The following is an 18,838-nucleotide window of genomic DNA, read 5'->3' as shown; positions in this document are numbered from 1 at the left end:
GTAGTATCTTCATCAGTTAACCCATCTATTTCATAGTCTTTATCCAAAACATTTGTCTCAGTTTCACTTCTGTAAGAACCAGCCTGCTCCATACTGGATTCTGATATATGTCTATTTTGCTCACCATAATCTTCTTCATGGATTTTATCTGTGTCAGAAAAGCATTCATCATATAAATCTTCTTGACTCTGTTCTTCATTGTGTGCGCTTTTTTGTAGTCCTTCTTGTTTTATTTTTGCATAGTTTTTCATTTCCATACCAATGTCTTCCTCTTGATATTGACTCTCTTCAAATACAATATTATCATCACCACCACTCACAAATACTATTTCATTACTTGAAACTCCTTCCTCAATATGACTATCCTCATCCATGGGGGTGACAGCAGAAGGTTCATCATCATTTGACTTTTCCCACCTATTTGTGATATCACTATCCTCAAGACCCAATGTACCCTCTGCTATATCACTCTCCAAAATATTTAACTCCTCTGCTGACCCACAAGTTGGAGTCTCAGCTATAACAAGGTTATTTAATGACAGACTTTTTGAGGTATCGGGCTTCATGCAGACACACAAGTAAAAGGGAGGAAAAGAGATAAGAAAAATTATGGAAACAATGAAAGAAACACTAACATGTGATGTCATGAATACAATGTAAAAATAACTAGAAAACTACTGTATTTTAAAAAGAAGTCTGTCGCCTCCAAAATCAGCTTCAAACTATGCATACCATTACATAGGGTAGGTGCCCTGAAACATAACCATACCTTTCTTGTGAAGATCTGTTCTTCTAACTCAGAGAAACATTTATTTTTATTTCCAGTCAAATAAGAGTTTGATGCACCATGGGCAGGGCCACATCATTTGGTGCACCAGCAAGACCACCCAGCACCCACCTTCTCTTGTCATATTGACAGTCTCTGAGATTTCACAGGTGGTAGCAATGATACAGGTAAGCCAAGTGCACTGAATATAGCAAATCTATCCATGGTGCATTGCAAACCCTATTTGCATAAAAATTAAAAGAAGCATCAAGGTTAGAGGAGGAGATTGTTACAACAAAGGATTTTATGTTTTGGAGCACTTTGCAATTGAAGCTTCACTGTAGAGTCACTTTATACATAGTAATTTGACAAATATGCTTTACTTTTTGATCTATAGCCTGTAGTCTGTCAATAGACTGAAAGCAACATACTGTTGTAAAACATTCTGTGACTGTTTGACATTCCCTTTAACCATTTATGACATAGTTGGAATCGTTCTGTTATAAACAAGAACAACTGCATAGTTTTTTTTTTTAAATCAATCCCCCTAATACATTCTTCGTAGCAGCTCCAGCTTTGAAATGTGTAGTATATTATAGACAATTAAAAGATATACTTACTGGCTGCACCAAGTCATTGTTTGTCTATTAGAGAAAGAGAAAATATTGCTTAGTTTATCAATATTCAACTAAATTATACTTTACTATATAGTTTGGCTGCTTTACATTGATCAAGGCAATAAATATACAAATCTAAAATTACAAATTAGACACTTTTATAAGATATATAAATGATCAAACGTTTTTGTTTGGGATGTGATCCAATTCGGTTGACGTACAATCATAAATACAGAATTTGAAAACAAACAAACTACTCCATTGCAGACTATTTGCTGATTGTTTTCTGAGTATGTAGATTTGTTTCTCTATTCTGCCTAAGGGCTTATTCGGACTTATGATAGAACATATAGCACTCGGACTGTACACTGCCCCATGTGAATGGGACAACTGATGTGTGTGATATATATTTTTTTTCTATGGACCACAGCATGCACCATCCAGCTCTGATTTTCCTGTAAGACTCGTTCATTGAAATGAATGGGTCTGTGAGAAACACAAACCCCACATGGACGCCATACATACTGTATGCAGTACATTTAAAAACTCATTCTTGTTTGCCAGCCAGGAACACAAACAAGTTTCAAATAGTTTATCTGAATAAGCCCTAGTACATGTGAATTAGTATTAAATTGACCCAAAGAGGGTTGCCTATCACTCGAAAACTTTAAACTATGTCTTTGAAAATATATTACTAGCAAAAAAAACATACACAGTTCTCATTTCTTCAATTGAGGCTAAAATGAGTGGGAGGAATTTTACCTTCAGTCTATGGGGTTTATTTATTATGACCCCATACACCAGAAACTGGCGTGAAAAAGTCACATACAGTAGCCTATCTCGTAACTTTTTGAACACCTGTGCACCTAAATGTGCATGTATTAGGACTGGTTACCACTTCTTTCCCCAAGCTTCCTGTGGCACAGAAGGAAGGTTTGTGATTATTGAAACTCCCTGAAATTCCAAGCCATCATATATTGCATCAATTTCTCTTGATTCTATGGAAATTTCATGTATGCACTGACTGTGTTGATAAAAACAAGTTCTTGGGAATATGCTGGATTTGTTATTTAACATCTAAATGTAGGCTCATGTAGCGTTTTTATGCCACCCTCATCACTGGGCATTTACTGCAGCAGCTACTAAACCTCCTGGAAGAAAATCTAAATTAAAATGTTAAAAAAGCTGCTGCTGCTGCTCTCTGGAGATAGTCCTGAAAATGGTACTAGAAAAGGATTCCGCATTATTGAATTTTGCAATTAGTATTGGATTCCAGTATTTTTTATGACAAGAATAGCATGGAAAGTGCATTAACTCTTGCATCAAAAATATTGGTAAACCCAACAGGCCCAGTTAACACTAAGGCTACTTTCACACTTGCGGAAGAGGATTCCTACGGATCCGTCAAAACGTATGCAAACTGATGGCATTTGTCAGATGGATCAGGATCCTGATCCGTATGACAAATGCATTGAAATGCCCGATCCGTCTCTCTGGTGTCATCTGTAAAAACGGATCCGGCATTTATTTTCACATTTTTTGCGGTCTGAGCATGAGCAGACCGCAATGCCAGATCCATTTTGCCAGAACACTCTGGGACGGATCCGGCATTAATGAATTTCAATGGGGAAAAAGATCAAATTCGGCATTCTGGCAAGTGTTCCCAAATTTTGGACGGAGATAAAACCGCAGCATTCTGCGGTATTATCTCCGTTCAGAAAAGTCAAAAAGACTGAACTGAAGACATCCTGATGCAACAGATTGCCCTCCATTCAGAATGCATTAGGATAAAACTGATCAGTTCTTTTCCGGTATTGAGCCCCTAGGATGGAACTCAATGCCAGAAAAGATAAAAGCTAGTTTTAAAGTACCCTAATGCAAACTGAGAATAACAGATATATCAAACAAGCTAACTACACTGTTGCAGCAAATTTAACATTGATACTTAAATGAGTTGTCTCACCTTGCTATTACTAAGGCGATTTGAGACTAAGCCCCGATCACCCGGTAGACGGAAAACAGTGAAGATGGCAGGCGCTTCACTGTTTCAGTAGATCCCAGGGCATGGGAGCTAGGGAAACACCATAGCTCAGCAAGCTACCATACATATGCTGTTTCCCTAACTTGGAAACCACATAGCTTACTGTGCTACACTGTTTCTCCACTGTAACCCCGGGTACCTGGGGGTTGGGATCTAGTCTCATCTCTCCCCAGTAACAATGAGATAGGACAGCCCCTTTAACATAAAAAATCAAGTTACAGTTTGCTACAAAGTTGTGTTTACCCCTACCTGATGTAGTCTGATTGCTTAACCCATATTCTGCAATGATTTATTATTGTCACCTATTGAAAAATACACTATTTCCAATCAATACCTGCCACAATAGGCTCTAGTGTGCACACAGGGAAGCCATTCACAGAACTCTCGGTAGATAACCACTCAGATGCAGTGGTAACAATTGACCACACCATCTGAAGGGTTAAAAGTCAATGCCGATCACGGGCTGTGTCTACTGAGTGGGCACCAGCTTTAAAGAGTCAACATCTGTCATACACATATGGTGGATGTCGGGTAAACATGCTAACTGTCAAGTTAGGTTTTCTACATCTGTAAAATGATATGTGTCCATTAAACAAGGCTGTCTACTTTTGTTAAGATAATGCAAATCCTACATGGTATCTAAAGCTAGTAAACTAATCAAGCAATGGTCTGTAAGGTTAAAGATTAGATGCAGTAATTTGGTGGTTAAAGGGTCCTCTTACCGTCCAGAGATCCCAAGGCAGCGTCTGTAGATTTAAATGACAAATAAATAAAATAAAACTATTAATGCAAGACCAAAAATAAGCAATGAAGTAACGAACCAACAGCCAAACTGTTTTAACAAATGGGGACGTACGAAGGAGAAAAAGGCAAGTTCAAAACATCCAATGTATGCAGTAAAGCCTCCATGGCTGCAACATTAAATTAGAGATAACTCAAGTCACTTCCAGCATGGGGACTGAATTTTTAACATGGATACCATTTATCCACCATATAAAAAACAGTAATGAGTCACCTATGATAAAATTGATTGTATGGTCTCTAGTGTTGCAGCCACTTATGTTTCCTTGTATACAAAACCAGAAACTTATATTTATTAAGTGCTTCTTCACGTGACACCAGGCAACCTAATAAATGAATTATTTAATTTAGGTAGTGATATATATGTAGCCATGAGCTCCTGTAATCTACTTAAATTATATCTTTATGAACCAGTACAGATAAATAATTCCATATCTCTTACAAAGTTGAAATTCATTTGGATAGATACAGAGTTATTTTCCTACTACCTTTCCTTCTTTATACCTTAGTTATAATTACTTGTTACTTTTTTCTTTTGCAAAATTATAACCTCTGCATTCATAATTGAGAGAACATAACACAAACCTATTAACATGAAAAGACGTAAAAGACGAATGGTATGTCATATGGTATGCCATACCATGGTTTGCGGCTCCTGTAATTCCATACTAGTCAGCCTGACTCGAGCCAGGCTTGAATCCTGTTCAGTTTCTCTCCTGAAGTCTTTGCGTAGCTGAGACGTTTCCCAACGCATAAACATCGTATAAAATTTCCCTCTGCTGTCACAACAGATCCCGTTCTTGAAAATTCCAACATGCATTTACTGTTTTCTCACTGAGATGTTGCCATCTTGAACCTGCCCCTTTGTGTACAGGTTTAAAGGAGTTGTCTCATCATGGACAATGGGGGTATAATCTGTAGGATATGCCCCCATTGTCTTATAGGTGGGACCCACACCTATATCGAGAACGGAGCCGGGCAAGGTGGGGGCTGGAGGCCAGCTCCCCATAGAAGTGAATGGGAGTGTACAGCGCATCCGCGGCCCCTGCAACCATTCATTTCTATGAGGCCGACGGAAATAGAGATCCGTTTTGTGTCCGATTCATAGAATATTTCAATGGCTGAATTGATTCTACACAAATCAAAATTGCTCTAATTGTCCTGTAAACTGCTATATGAAACTCTCTCTTGCCCCCTTAAAGGGGTTATCCCATCACAATGGTCACTGTTAAATCTGTTAATGATTTGACAGTGATCATTTTTGTAAATACAATTTATTACCCAATTCCCACCCTTTTTGAGAAAATAAGTCCCCTCTTACCTGCTTGTTCCTTAGTCTCCCCTGGTAACGGCCACCTCTCGCCTGTCGAATCCCGTGGCCGCGCTTGCGCAGAAGACTGAAGATTTTCTCCCGGCCGGGCCACGCAATGTCCTGAACGCGCATGCCGCCGCGCATGCGCCATGATGACTTCTTCCTGGCCAGTATAGTACAGAGCCGTGAATGTGCATGCCGGATCTGTACTATACAGGCCATTGACCTTGGCGCATGAGCGGCAGCGTGCGCATTGAAGACAGTGCGCAGCCTGGCAGGGAGAAGACGTCAATCAAGCTTACTGAGCCTGCCCAGCCGAATCCAGAAAGTGAACGTTGCGCAGGTAAGTATAAAAACTGTTGATGGGAATACCCCTTTAAATGCAATAGCAAATAACCTCAGAGTGACAATTACATATATAGCTATGGGTGGTATATTTTCACCTGATACATCTCTGCATTTAGTTGGAATTAAAAGTTTGGTGGCAAACAACATGTGTTTTGAAGGTGGATAAGTAGTTTAAGGCATGCAATAGAAGTATTAACTGCTGAAAAAGAGATAGCGGTAGAACATATAGGGCCAGATTTATCATTAGCTCAAGTCAAAATAATGGAGTGAAAAAGTTGCAAATTTTTGCGCAATCACAAAAAACTGTGCAAAAAAGTGGGCGTGTTTTCTTATTCACTATTGCGCAATTAAAGAAATTGCTAAAAATTGCGCAATTTCACTCTATTCTTATAGAGAGTCTTATGCGACTTTTTGATAGAAGATGCAACTTTTTCGTAAAGATGTGTGACTTTTGTAAAGCCACTTACTGAAGGATAAACTGCTACCATCAAACCAAATTTATCCCAGTATTAAAGGACCATTAATAAATCTGACTTAGGAGGAGTTTTCCTGTAACCGTATACATCGTGAAACACCACATGCATGAGAGCATAATCCATTTCTTTCTTGGAGAAACTTGACCATCTATCTAGAAGATTCTGATGACCGAACCATGAAACGTATGAACTCTGCAGATTACTTAAAGAGGTTTTAATTTTAGAAAATACTGGGGTGTAATTCAAAGAAAAAAAGCGGCAAGGTCAGAGGGTAGTATGAGGGCAAAGTATTTAATTGCTGCTGAGGGCCATTTAAAAGAAGAGGTAGCCTTAAAATGTGTCAATAGCTTAGAATCTACTGATACATTAAAAGCTTTGCATTTAGTATGTTAATCTTCAAGTTAGAAACGCACCCAAATGTCTCATATGTTTACAGGATCACTGGAAAAGCTTCAACTGGATTTGTAATGAGTAATAATAAATCATCTGCCAAAGCAGTGGTGGTATATTGTGAATATACCCAATGTGAGCCCTTTAATCTCTTCAGATTGCCTGAGTTTTAACAAAAGTGTTTAATATAAAATGAGAGGCTGTGTGGCCACTCTTTTCCAGGGTGATCAGCTCTATATATGATAGGGGGAGTACATATATATATAGATCTATATCTCTAGTCATTATTACCTCACCTCTCTCGAAGCACAGAAATTGGCTGCTCAGCCCGTGGTCATTTACTGCATATCAAGAGTGACCAGCAGGGGGCCATAAAATGGCAGGGGATCGGTAAGGTGAGTACGACTTTTGTATTTGATATACACCATACTAAACCTTGATTTTCAGAAATTATAAAAAAATATATATATAGCTAGAAAACTCCTTGATGGTTATAAAAAGTTGTTGGGTAGGGAGATGAAAATCCTCAATTTGTAAACCTTGGCACAGCTTCAGTTGCTTTTGATATTTTCCTTTGATCAAATCTCAGATTTTCAGCAATATCTTTTAGATTTTTTTCTCCTTTATACGGATTTATCCACCACCATTGCCTATAAACTTCTCATAAAGCTAAATAATACTTCATTTTATTTCAGTTCAATAGAATGCAACAAGAAAAACACTAAAACTGCAGGAAAGATTACCTGCGCTTCACCTTGAGAATAAGCTAATTATGATACAGTCTGTGCTTTTCACAGAAAATGACAGTTATTAGAGCTGAAGAACACTGATCCAGTAATTTTATGGCAACATTTCGTCAAGGCACATTATTTACACATTTTAATCATGTTCCTTTTACTAGCAAAAATACATCTATTCAGAATATGTATAATATGACAAATGCAACCACCGTGCCCAACTAAAGCATAAAGACAGCCTTTATAAAGAAACTGTCATACATTTAAGAACCTTTAAATGTAAAGATATATTCTGTACATGACTTTTAATCTTGTGAACGTCACAAACACAGACTAGTATATTCCATATTTTTTTTTTTTTTAACAAATAACACCCTAATATAACTGAAAAGGGTTCTACAGGTATTAAAATGGAGAATTAAAATGTTCAGTTCAGTAATATAAAGTTTCTGCAGCTCAAAGAAAATATGACAAGGCCATTTCAAACCAAAAGAGTCAGCTGGTATAGCTATAAGGGTTGCAATTGCAAATTGGCCTTTGCTAGAATGCAATATACTGTAGGCCCCTGAATCTCTTTGCCCAATCATAGAGATAACTGTGTATCCCGACACTTATAACTGCATAATCCTCTCTATCCTCTCCCTGCACTCATCTCTATGATTGATGCAGGAAAGAAACAGGAAGTTCCAGCCAGGACAAAGCTGGAGCCTGGAAAGGGGAGTAACCACGGGAGCCCATGTATGCAACATTCAACCTTTCACTGCCTTCAACCAGGGATCTTAAAATGTATCATTTGACAGCTCCAGACCGGACCATGGATCCTTACTTTATTCCCTTCAGTGCTCAGAATCACCCAGGATCCTTAACATTAACCCCTTCACTGTTCAAAACTATCAAGGATCCTTACATTAATCAACTCACAGTCTTTAAAGAGGACCTTTCACCGATTATGACACTGTGAACTAAGAATACAGACATGGTTATGGTAGGCGGAGTCTGTCCTTGTTCTTCTGTAGCGCTTTTCTAGCGCTGGCCAATCGCATTGCAGAGCGCACAGCCTGGGAGAAAATAACCTCCCAGGCTGTGAGCTCTGCGCTGCGATTGGCCTGCACTAGAGCAGAACAAGGGCAGACTCCCTCTACCATAACTTAGTGACTGAAATCTCTGCCTACTATAACTTAGTGGCTGGAGATACCGGAGGGCATAGCGGGAGAACGGAGCGGCGCCCAGGGATAATAGTAAGTGCAGTGAGATCCCCGGGCGCCGCTCTCCATGTCTGTATTCTTAGTTCACAGTGTCATAATCGGTGAAAGGTCCTCTTTAACCACCAGGTTTATTGACTTCAACCCCTTCCTTGCCTTATACCATGAGGAATATTGACAATAACCCTTTCACAGCCCTAGATCACCAGAGATACTGACATTAATACTTTTACTGCCATGAACCACCAAGCATAAAGAGATTGATCCATACAATGCCCTAGGTTACCAAAGATGTAGAAAATAACCTTAATTGTGCTAAAACTGGATGGTATATATGGATGCTGGATACAGATAAATATATATAATATATATATAGAGAGAGAGAGAACAAAAATATAAACGCAACACTTTTGGTTTTCCACTTTGCATGAGCTGAACTCAAAGATCTGAAACATTTTCTACATACACAAAAGACCCATTATTCTCAAATATTGTTCACAAATCTGTCTAAATCTGTGTTAGTGAACACTTCTCCTTTGCCAAGATAATCCATCCCACCTCACAGGTGTGGCATATCAAGGTGCCCATTAGACAGCATGAATAGCGCACAGGTGTGCCTTAGACTGCCCACAATAAAAGACCACTATGAAATGTGCAGTTTGATCACACAGCACAATGCCACAGATGTCGCAATGTTTGAGGGATCATGCAATTGGCATGCTGACTGCAGGAATGGCTACCAGAGCTGTTGTTCGTGCAATAAATATTCATTTCTCTACTATAAGCCGTCTCCAAAGGTGTTTCAGAGAATTTGGCAGTACATCCTACCGGCCTCACAACCGCAGACCACGTGTAACTACACTAGCTGAGGACCTCCACCTCCAGCATGTTCACCTCCATTATCGTCTGAGACCAGCCACCCGAACAGTTGCAGCAACAATCAGTTTGCATAACCAAAGAATTTCTGCACAAACTGTCAGAAACCATCTCAGGGAAGCTCATATGCATGCTCGTCGTCCTCATCGTGGTCTGGACCTGACTGCAGTTTGTCGTCGTAACCGACTTGAGTGGGCAAATGCCCACATTTGATGGCATCTGGCATGTTGGAGAGGTGTTCTGTTCACGGATGTGTCCCGGTTTTCACTGTTCAGGGCAGATGGCAGACATCGTGTGTGGTGTCATGTGGGTGAGCGGTTTGCTGACGTCAACGTTGTGGATCGAGTGGCCCATGGTGGCAGTGGGTTTATGGTATGGGCAGGCATATGTTATGGACAACAAACACAGGTGCATTTTATTAATGGCATTTTGAATGCACAGAGATGCCATGACAAGATCCTGAGGCCCATTGTTGTGTAATTCATCCACGACCATCATCTCATGTTGCAGCATGATAATGCACAGCCCCAATATTGCAAGGATCTGTACACAATTCCTGGAAGCTGAAAACATCCCAGTTCTTGCATGGCCAGCATACTCACCGGACATGTCACCCATTGAGCATGTTTGGGATGTTCTGGATCCACGTATATGACAGCGTGTTCCTGTTCCTGCCAATATTCTGCAACTTTGCACAGCTATTGAAGAGGAGTGGACCAACATTCCACAGGCCACAATAAACAACCCGATCAACTCTATGCAACGAAGATGTGTTGCACTGCGTGAGGCAAATGGTGGCCAAATCAGATTTTGACTAGTTTTATGACCCCACCCCATTAAGCCAAAACTGTGCACATTTATTTAACTGTGGCCTTTTATTGTGGGCAGTCTAATGCACATCTATGCATATTCATGCTGTCTAATCATCACCTTGATATGCCACACCTGTGAGGTGGGATGGATTATCTCGGCAAAGGAGAAGTGCTCACTAACACAGATTTAGACAAATTTGTGAATAATATTTGACAGTAATGGGTCCTTTGTGTTAATAGAACATGTTTCAGATCTTTGAGTTCAGCTCATGCAAAATGGGAGCAAAACCAAAAGTTTTGGGTGTTACCTAGGATGATTTATATTTTTTTCACCAGGGACCATGAGCCTTTAGCTACACCCCTGGTCAAACATGACACCAGCGCTTCATCCTAACATAAAAATATATGTTATGGTGAAGTACATGATAGGGGTGGGCTGAGGGTGTGCATCTCACCCAGGTTTTCAGTTTAGCTGGGGGAGATAACTGGAATCCAGAAATGGTGCTGCTTTAGCAAGGCATAGTTGCTGGAGATAATTTTGTCTAGATTCTGTTCTGGATTTTATTTGGACTGGAGGATAAGTTTGGTAGTGGGATCTGCCAGTCCACACCCTTCTAGTACACGTATTGCCTTTAGCTGAGGAGATCACAGGTGAGACCAGCTGGGTGCAATAACTGGAGGATAATCCAGCCCTCAGTGTAGGAGAGAGAGGATTTTTTAGAAGAAGCCTGGAGAGGCTCTGTGTGGTCTCAGGTAGGAGGGCAGAGGGGCCATGAGGCTATGTGAAAGCATGAAGTTTGGGGGCCCCAGTGACGCCTGCGGAAAGAGGGTCACACGGTCAGAGTCGGGAGGACTTCTGGATCATAATCCCCTAAATGTACTGGTGTGGTCACAGCCTGGTGGCTGCTGGACCATTTGGCTGAGGAAGCCGGATCTAATTCCATGTGTGAACAGCACTCTATAGGTGAGGTAAAGACGACCTATGTATTAGGTAGTGCCTAGACTGGCAGGTGTTTATTTTGATGTTTATGTTTGTGACAGTGCTGAAGTGCCAAAGTAAAGCACCATTTGGACTTGAACCCCGTTGTCAGAGGAGAAGCCTGTGATTGCGACCCCCTGAGAGAGAGCAATCTATTACAATGTCATGATTCCCTTAGAAAAATCATTTCCATATACACTACTGGGACAAATGGATATTATATAGGGAGGGTTCCTGTTTTGGACTCTACTGTAATACCCAGAGTGAAGAATCTAGAATAACAAAAGTTTCTGCTCTTGTGCACCCAACCGTATATTTGAATGACTACCATGTAATACTACAATTCTCTTCCAGAACCTGCTGGACGAACCTCTAGGAAGAAAACCTGAAATTAAATGCTGACAAAAAAATGTGATATCTATAAATAGTACTGAAAAATACTAATAATACCGTAAATATGTGCTAGTTTATTAGACTGTCTGGATGATCAGATTCTGAAGGATAGATTTAACTTATGAATATAACCAAGGATGTAATGATCCATACCTGGGACATTGGTGAATGAGACTGTGTTATTCCTGTTGATGCAGCTTCTGGTTTGAAAGGATCAAAGTCAAGATCTAGTAAAGATTCAACTTTCTTTTCTTCTGCAGCTTCATTCTATAATAAATGAAATAATAAAGATTAAACTCAGGTATCCACTAAACCACTTAGCCAACTGCTTTACAAGCTTCCTGCTTACACTATTGCAATAACTCTGAGACAAAAAGCTAATTAGGGGTTTACAGTCTTAGACTATTCTTAAGCCTCATTCACATGTCAGTTTTCAGTCAGTGATTTCCATCAGTGATTGGGAGCCAAAATCAGGATTGGAGCCTCCACAGACATGAGGCATAAGGGAAAGATCTGCACCTGTTCTGTGTTTAGAGCAGCACCTGGTTTTGGCTCAAAATCACTGATGGAAATCACTGACCAAACACTGACTGTGTGAATGAGGCCTTAAGCTTTTGGCCACTTATAAAGTATTCTTACAATAAGTGTACTATGCTTCAGGAACAAGGTAAAAGCAAATTATCAAGTCATACTCAAATTAATTGTAAAATCATTGATATTTCTATTTCTATTATATTGTTATTCCAGAGAACATTCAGGATATTAACAATGAATATACATATTTTATTTAAACTTAATGAAATTTGCATAGTTCTTAAAGAACTAAATATTTGGGCATAACTGTACAGAATTTCACCTACCTGTGAAGGAGTTGTCACATTGATTTCTGGGACAAAATTGTCTTCAAAGAAGCTAATGATATTTTCTTGCTGTAGTTCTTTTGATGGAGTGAGCTTGGGTAGAGGTGGTACAGGAGGACCTTTTCTCAGCTAGGAGTAGGATCAAAGGTTAGTACATTGGTAGCATTCCTGATCACTAAAACTATACAATCTTTTTCGATAATGAACTCTCACATTGCTCATATGAAAGCCAGTAAAGAACATTTTAATAATGTTTATCATATCTTGCAGTCCTTATCTCAGAAGGATATCTTATTTTTCTTATGTCAATGCTTTGGCTTCAGTACATTGGTAATACAGATCTACCATTAGTGCAGCACATTCTGTGATTTTCAAATGACTTTTCACATCAGACTAACTTGAACAGTCGCCGTTGGTGTATGTAGGATGATGATAGACCTACAGAATGAACTTGTAATTGTACTAAAAGCTGATTTATCCTGCACTGATCCTGAGATACAGCCTGACTTAGAGCCCAGAACTGCAGTCGTAATTCTGCTTGTTGTAATGGAAAAACTCCCGAGAACTCTTTGGTCCTACTCAAGATTTCAGTTGAATGATCTTGGATCTAGAACAGTGGTAGTCAACTTTTGAAATTTAAGGGGCCCTTCATCAGAGGGGCCCGCTTGATTCAATACATGGGTTGTTTAGTCACCTATTTCCTCAATTTTATACCAAAGAGGTGGATGCATGTCTACTTTCCAGTAAAGTTGATGGGAAATATGAAAACACCCAATTGTGGAGGATCAGATGTTTCTGTATCTCTCTAACCCTGGATGGACATTTGTACTGTGTAAATGGTGGACTCCTCGGCACCATCCCATTCTCTTTATTATAGACAGTGTATTAACGCAGAATTTGTAGCACAGGAAGCAGAGCACATGTATAGAACTGAGGAGATCTCAGTTTAAGCACCCAAGGGTTGAATTTGGTCCCTAAGTCACCATTTGCCTACCACTGGTCTAGAATGCTGTGTGAGAAACTTCCAGTGATGAAAATCTCTCATCAGTACTGATTGGATATGATATGCCATAGTTTTAGAAATTTATGGAGCCACAATCTATACCTACTTGATCTTCTAATATAGTGTATATTTATGATCTGTTAGAATATACTTTTGGGTATTTTAAGAAAGCATTAATCATTAATAAATAAAAAAAAGAAAGAAAAATGAATTGCAGTGGAGATTCAGGCCACATCTTTATGTGACTGATGTCTATTGTGGATTTTAGTAGGAAATCTGAACACAAATGTAGTTCAGTGCAAGTGAATAGAGTTTTGCAATACCATTTTCACGTACTGCAAAAATAAAATCATGGATTTCAGGGCAAGAGAGAATTCTAAAGCCCTGTTTTTCTTAGTTTGATGTAGGTTTCACCAAGTGTATGTGAGGAGTAAAATTCTGCAAACAAATCTACATGTAAATCCTGATTGCAATCCATGTCAATGAGGCAGTAAAAACCTTTTGAACTCTTGAAAGGAAGACTTTCAGTACCTATTACAAATGTTTTTTTCTCTTTTTTTAGGTTATTTTTTTTTTAAAAAAGCATTTTGTTTGACCCCAAGTACTACTTAATACATTTACTATCAGAATTCCTTATTGTTCTACTATCGATGTTATTTGGGTCTCCCATTAGAGCTCCATCTATGTTTACATGTTTGCATCCATAGACACATCATTTTCCATCATGAGCCAGTCACTGCCCACAATAGTAACATTGCTATGGTCAAGGTCTGAGGGGCTCATACACACAACTGTAGTTTCAGTCCACATCCAATCCTCATTTTTGGTGGATTGGATGTAAACCCGTTTAGTTCAATTGGGCCACAAAACATGCGGACAGCACACTGTGTTCTCTCCACATTTGTGGACAGCACACAGTTCCTTGGCCCTTCAAAAAAATAGAAAATAGAACATGTCCTATTCTTTTCCATTTTGCAGACAAGAAGAGACATTGGTATCATAGTACAGGACATGTGCAAGGGAAAATGCAGGCCGTTAACTGTGTTTTGCAGACTGCAAAAACGGATATGGTTGTGTGCGTCAGGCCTTTGCTAATGAATCACAATTAGGATCTGGAACAGAGGCAGCAAGGGAACAATGAGGAATTCTAAAAGTAAATTGAGAAATGTATTATTTTAGCATGTTGGGTAAAATATATATTTTTTACTTTAAATTTAAATGTTGTTTAGACGTTTCAGTAAAAAAATTAAATCCTCTTGTTTGCACTATGTAGAAATAGCCCTGAACCATTCACTTGTAATACTTTGTAAAAAGTCATCAAGAATTCATTAACAACTTATTAACATAAAAGTCATGTCACATGAGAAATATAACCCCCCCCAGGACAACTCACAGAGGGAAAGTACAGTACGATGTGCAATTATTTGTATTTTTATCTATGTAGTTCTACGAACAGTTTATAATTTAGAGGTTTATGAAATGCATTGAAGTGAATGTGAAATACCAAGCACAACTGCTATACAAGCACAGAGAAGGACGTGGCGCTCACAGTCCATACCACGGACTAATTAGACCTCTCCATTCCCCTGCTATCATCATAGCTTGCCAGCCTAGGAGCACTAAGGGTAGTCCTGATTGACAATTGTTCTGATTGGTCAGTAAGAAGTCACAAACCAATCAGAGCACACAGGAGGGCAGGAGTCTGGGTAAGAGACACTCTTACCCCCTCTGATCTCCTCAGTTGTGTTAGAGAGGCGACAAGAGACAGTCAGTGTCTCCCAGACCTCCTGTCATAGTCACACCAAGCATTAAACACTCCCCAGTGACCTTCCCCCCCGCCCTTCACTAATCAGTGACCTCCCAGCACTGAAATAGTGAACCCTGTCCTGTTATTATCTACTGTTTTATCATTACCTTTGTTGGCAGTGGTTTACGGTTAAATATATAAATATACAGTTGCAAGAAAAAGTATGTGAACCCTTTGGAATGATATGGATTTCGGCACAAATTGGTCAGAAATGTGATCTGATCTTCATCTAAGTCACAACAATAGACAATCACAGTCTGCTTAAACTAATAACACACAAAGAATTACATGTTACCATGTTTTTATTGAACACACCATGTAAACATTCACAGTGTAGGTGGAAAAAGTATGTGAACCCTTGGATTTAATAACTGGTTGACAGCAATAACTTCAACCAAACGTTTCCTGTAGTTGCAGATCAGACGTGCACAATGGTCAGGAGTAATTCTTGACCATTCCTCTTTACAGAACTGTTTCAGTTCAGCAATATTATTGGGATGTCTGGTGTGAATCGCTTTCTTGAGGTCATGCCACAGCATCTCAATCGGGTTGAGGTCAGGACTCTGTTGAGCTTTAGCTGGTGGACATATGGCCTTACATTCTCCTGCAAAATGTCTTGATAAACTTGGGAAATTAATTTTTCCCTCGATGATAGCAATCCGTCCAGGCTCTGACACAGAAAAGCAGCCCCAAAACATGATGCCCCCACCAAACTTCACAGTTGGGATGAGGTTTTGATGTTGGTGTGCTGTGCCTCTTTTTCTCCACACATAGTGTTGTGTGTTTCTTTCAAACAACTCAACTTTGGTTTCATCTGTCCACAGAATATTTTGCCAGTACTGCTGTGGAACATCCAAGTGCTCTCATGCAAACTGTAAACATGCAGCAATGTTTTTTTTTGGACAGCAGTGGCTTCCTCTGTGGTATCCTCCCATGAAATCCATTTTTGTTTAGTGTTTTACGTATCGTAGATTCGCTAACAGGGATGTTAGCATATGCCAGAGACTTTTGTAAGTCTTTAGCTGACACTCTAGGATTCTTCTTCACCTCATTGACCAGTCTGCGCTGTGCTCTTGCAGTAATTTTTACAGGACGGCCACTCCTAGGGAGAGTAGCAGCAGTTCTGAACTTTCTCCATTTATAGACAATTTGTCTTACCTTGTACTGATGAACAGCAAGGCTTTTGGAGATACTTTTATAACCCTTTCCAGCTTTATGCAAGTCAACAATTCTTAATCGTAGGTCTTCTGAGAGCTCTTTTGTGCGAGGCATCATTCACATCAGGCAATGCTTCTTGTGAAAAGCAAACCCAGAACCGGTGTATGTATTTTATAGGGCAGGGCAGCTGTAACCAACACCTCCGATCTCATCTCATTGATTGGACTCCAGTTGGCTGACACCTCACTCCAATTAGCTCTTGGCGATGTCATTAGTCTAGTGGTTCACATACTTTTTCCACCTGCACTGTGAATGTTTACATGGTGTGTTCAATAAAAACATGGTAACATTTAATTATTTGTGTGTTATTAGTTTAAGCAGACTGTGATTGTCTATTGTTGTGACTTATATAATTCCAAAGGGTTCACATACTTTTTCTTGCAACTGTATATATATATATATATATATATATATATATACACACACACACGCTATCCACAAAAAAGTTAAAGATAGTTGTTTTGGGTGAAATTGATGGAAAACGTAAAAAGTTCACGCTACAGTGATATTATATCATGAAAGTAAGGCATTTGAGTAGAAACATCCAATGATGATTTCTTTACCTTAAACAATTCATTAAAGGGCTTCTGTCACTCCACTAAACTCATTATAATTTTTTTTGTCTCCTTAAGATCCTTATGCTGCGATTTCTCAATATATAGGGCTATTACTCCATTTGGTTCAGTAGTTATATAAAAAAAACTGACTTTTATAATATGCAAATTACAAGCTGCTAGCAGCCGCATCCTCCATTCATAATGATGCCCCCTCCTCATGCTGATTGACAGGGCCAGCGGACGCGCTCATTCTCTGACTGGCCCAGTCTGCCTTTTAAATCTCGTGCCGGTCTTCAGTTGGTGCAGGCACACTCAGTGGAGGACGCTCGTTCGGCCGCTCCATCCTCAGTGCGCCTGCGCCAGGTGTACATGTGACGTCATCAGCGCAGGCGCACTGAGGATGGAGCGGCCAAGCAAGCGTCCTCCACTCAGTGTGCCTGCGCCAACTGAAGACCGGCGCGAGATTTAAAAACGCAGACAGGGCCAGTTAGAGAAGGAGGATGTCCGCTGGCCCTGTCAATCAACATGAGGAGGGGGCGTCATTATGAATGGAGGATGCAGCAGGTAGCCGCCCTACCTGCTGCTAGAGAGGTAATTTGAATATTATAAAAGTCAGTTTTTTTATATAACTACTGAACCAAACGGAGTAATAGCCCTATATATTGAGAAATCGCAGCATAAGGATTTTAAGGAGACAAAAAAAAATGAGTTTAGTGGAGTGACAGAAGCCCTTTAAAACAAAAGCCAACGACAGTGGTGGGTATAAAAAATGTCAATGTCTCAATAACTTGTCATGTGGCCTTTAGCATCAATTACAGCTTGACAACTACGTCTCAAGCTGAACACACACGTTAACTTATTGTCTGCTGAGGCATGGCATCCCACTCTTCTTGAAGGACGGCCCTCAGGTCATTGAGGTTCTGGGGTAAAGCATTATGAACCATTGCACTGCTATTCAGCTGATTTAATAGATTTTCAATGGGATTCAGGTCTAAAGAAATTGCAGGCCATTCAATTTGAGGTACCCCATACTCCACAAGCCATTCCCTAATGATGCAACCTTGATGAGATGGAGCATTGTTGTCCATGAAGATGAAATTAGGCCTGTTTTGTTCATGCAGAGGCACAATGACTGGATTAATGATGTTATTCAAGTAGTATGGGCTTGTCACTGTACCATTCACAAAGCATAGGGCAGTTCTGTATTGACTAGACACGCCTGCCCACACTGTAACACCACTACCACCAAAGGCTCGTCTGGTGACAACGGTTAGCACTCTCCTTGACATCTCCAATATCGTTGACGGCCATCATTTCTACTCAGCGTGAATCGACTTTCATCAGTGAACAGCACTGAGGCCCACCGGTCCCTCATCCAACGTAGATGCTGCCTGGCCCATGCAAGACGATGATGCCTGTGCCTTGTGGTGTGGTCAGGTATAGTGATGAGCGGGAGGTACCATATTCGATTTCGCAATATTTTGCGAATATTCGATTGAATATTTGTCTTATATTCGTCGAAATCTAATATTCGTCATTCTATTTATCGCGAATAATATGCGATTTAAATATTCGAGTATTGCAATTTTCTTTTAACTGGGCAACTTTTTTTATTGGTTGGCTATGGCTATGGCTAATATGTG

The 18,838-nt window shown here is 39.8% G+C and overlaps 1 protein-coding gene across 1 annotated transcript in view; it reads right to left on the bottom strand.

Moving 5' to 3' along the window:
• The window catches only part of AMPH (amphiphysin), a 301,192-nt gene that overhangs the window by 59,587 nt on the left and 222,767 nt on the right, over positions 1–18,838 (bottom strand). Inside the window, 4 exon segments of the mRNA XM_044294372.1 lie at positions 1,387–1,410; positions 4,147–4,170; positions 11,904–12,017; positions 12,611–12,739. Coding sequence (XP_044150307.1) covers positions 1,387–1,410; positions 4,147–4,170; positions 11,904–12,017; positions 12,611–12,739 — 291 coding nt within the window.

The sequence above is a fragment of the Bufo gargarizans genome, chromosome 5 (genome assembly GCF_014858855.1).
Source record: "Bufo gargarizans isolate SCDJY-AF-19 chromosome 5, ASM1485885v1, whole genome shotgun sequence".
Classification (NCBI taxonomy): Eukaryota; Metazoa; Chordata; class Amphibia; order Anura; family Bufonidae; genus Bufo; species Bufo gargarizans.
The sequence above is the reverse complement of the archived record's forward strand: the minus strand, read 5'-3'. Positions and strand labels throughout refer to the sequence as shown.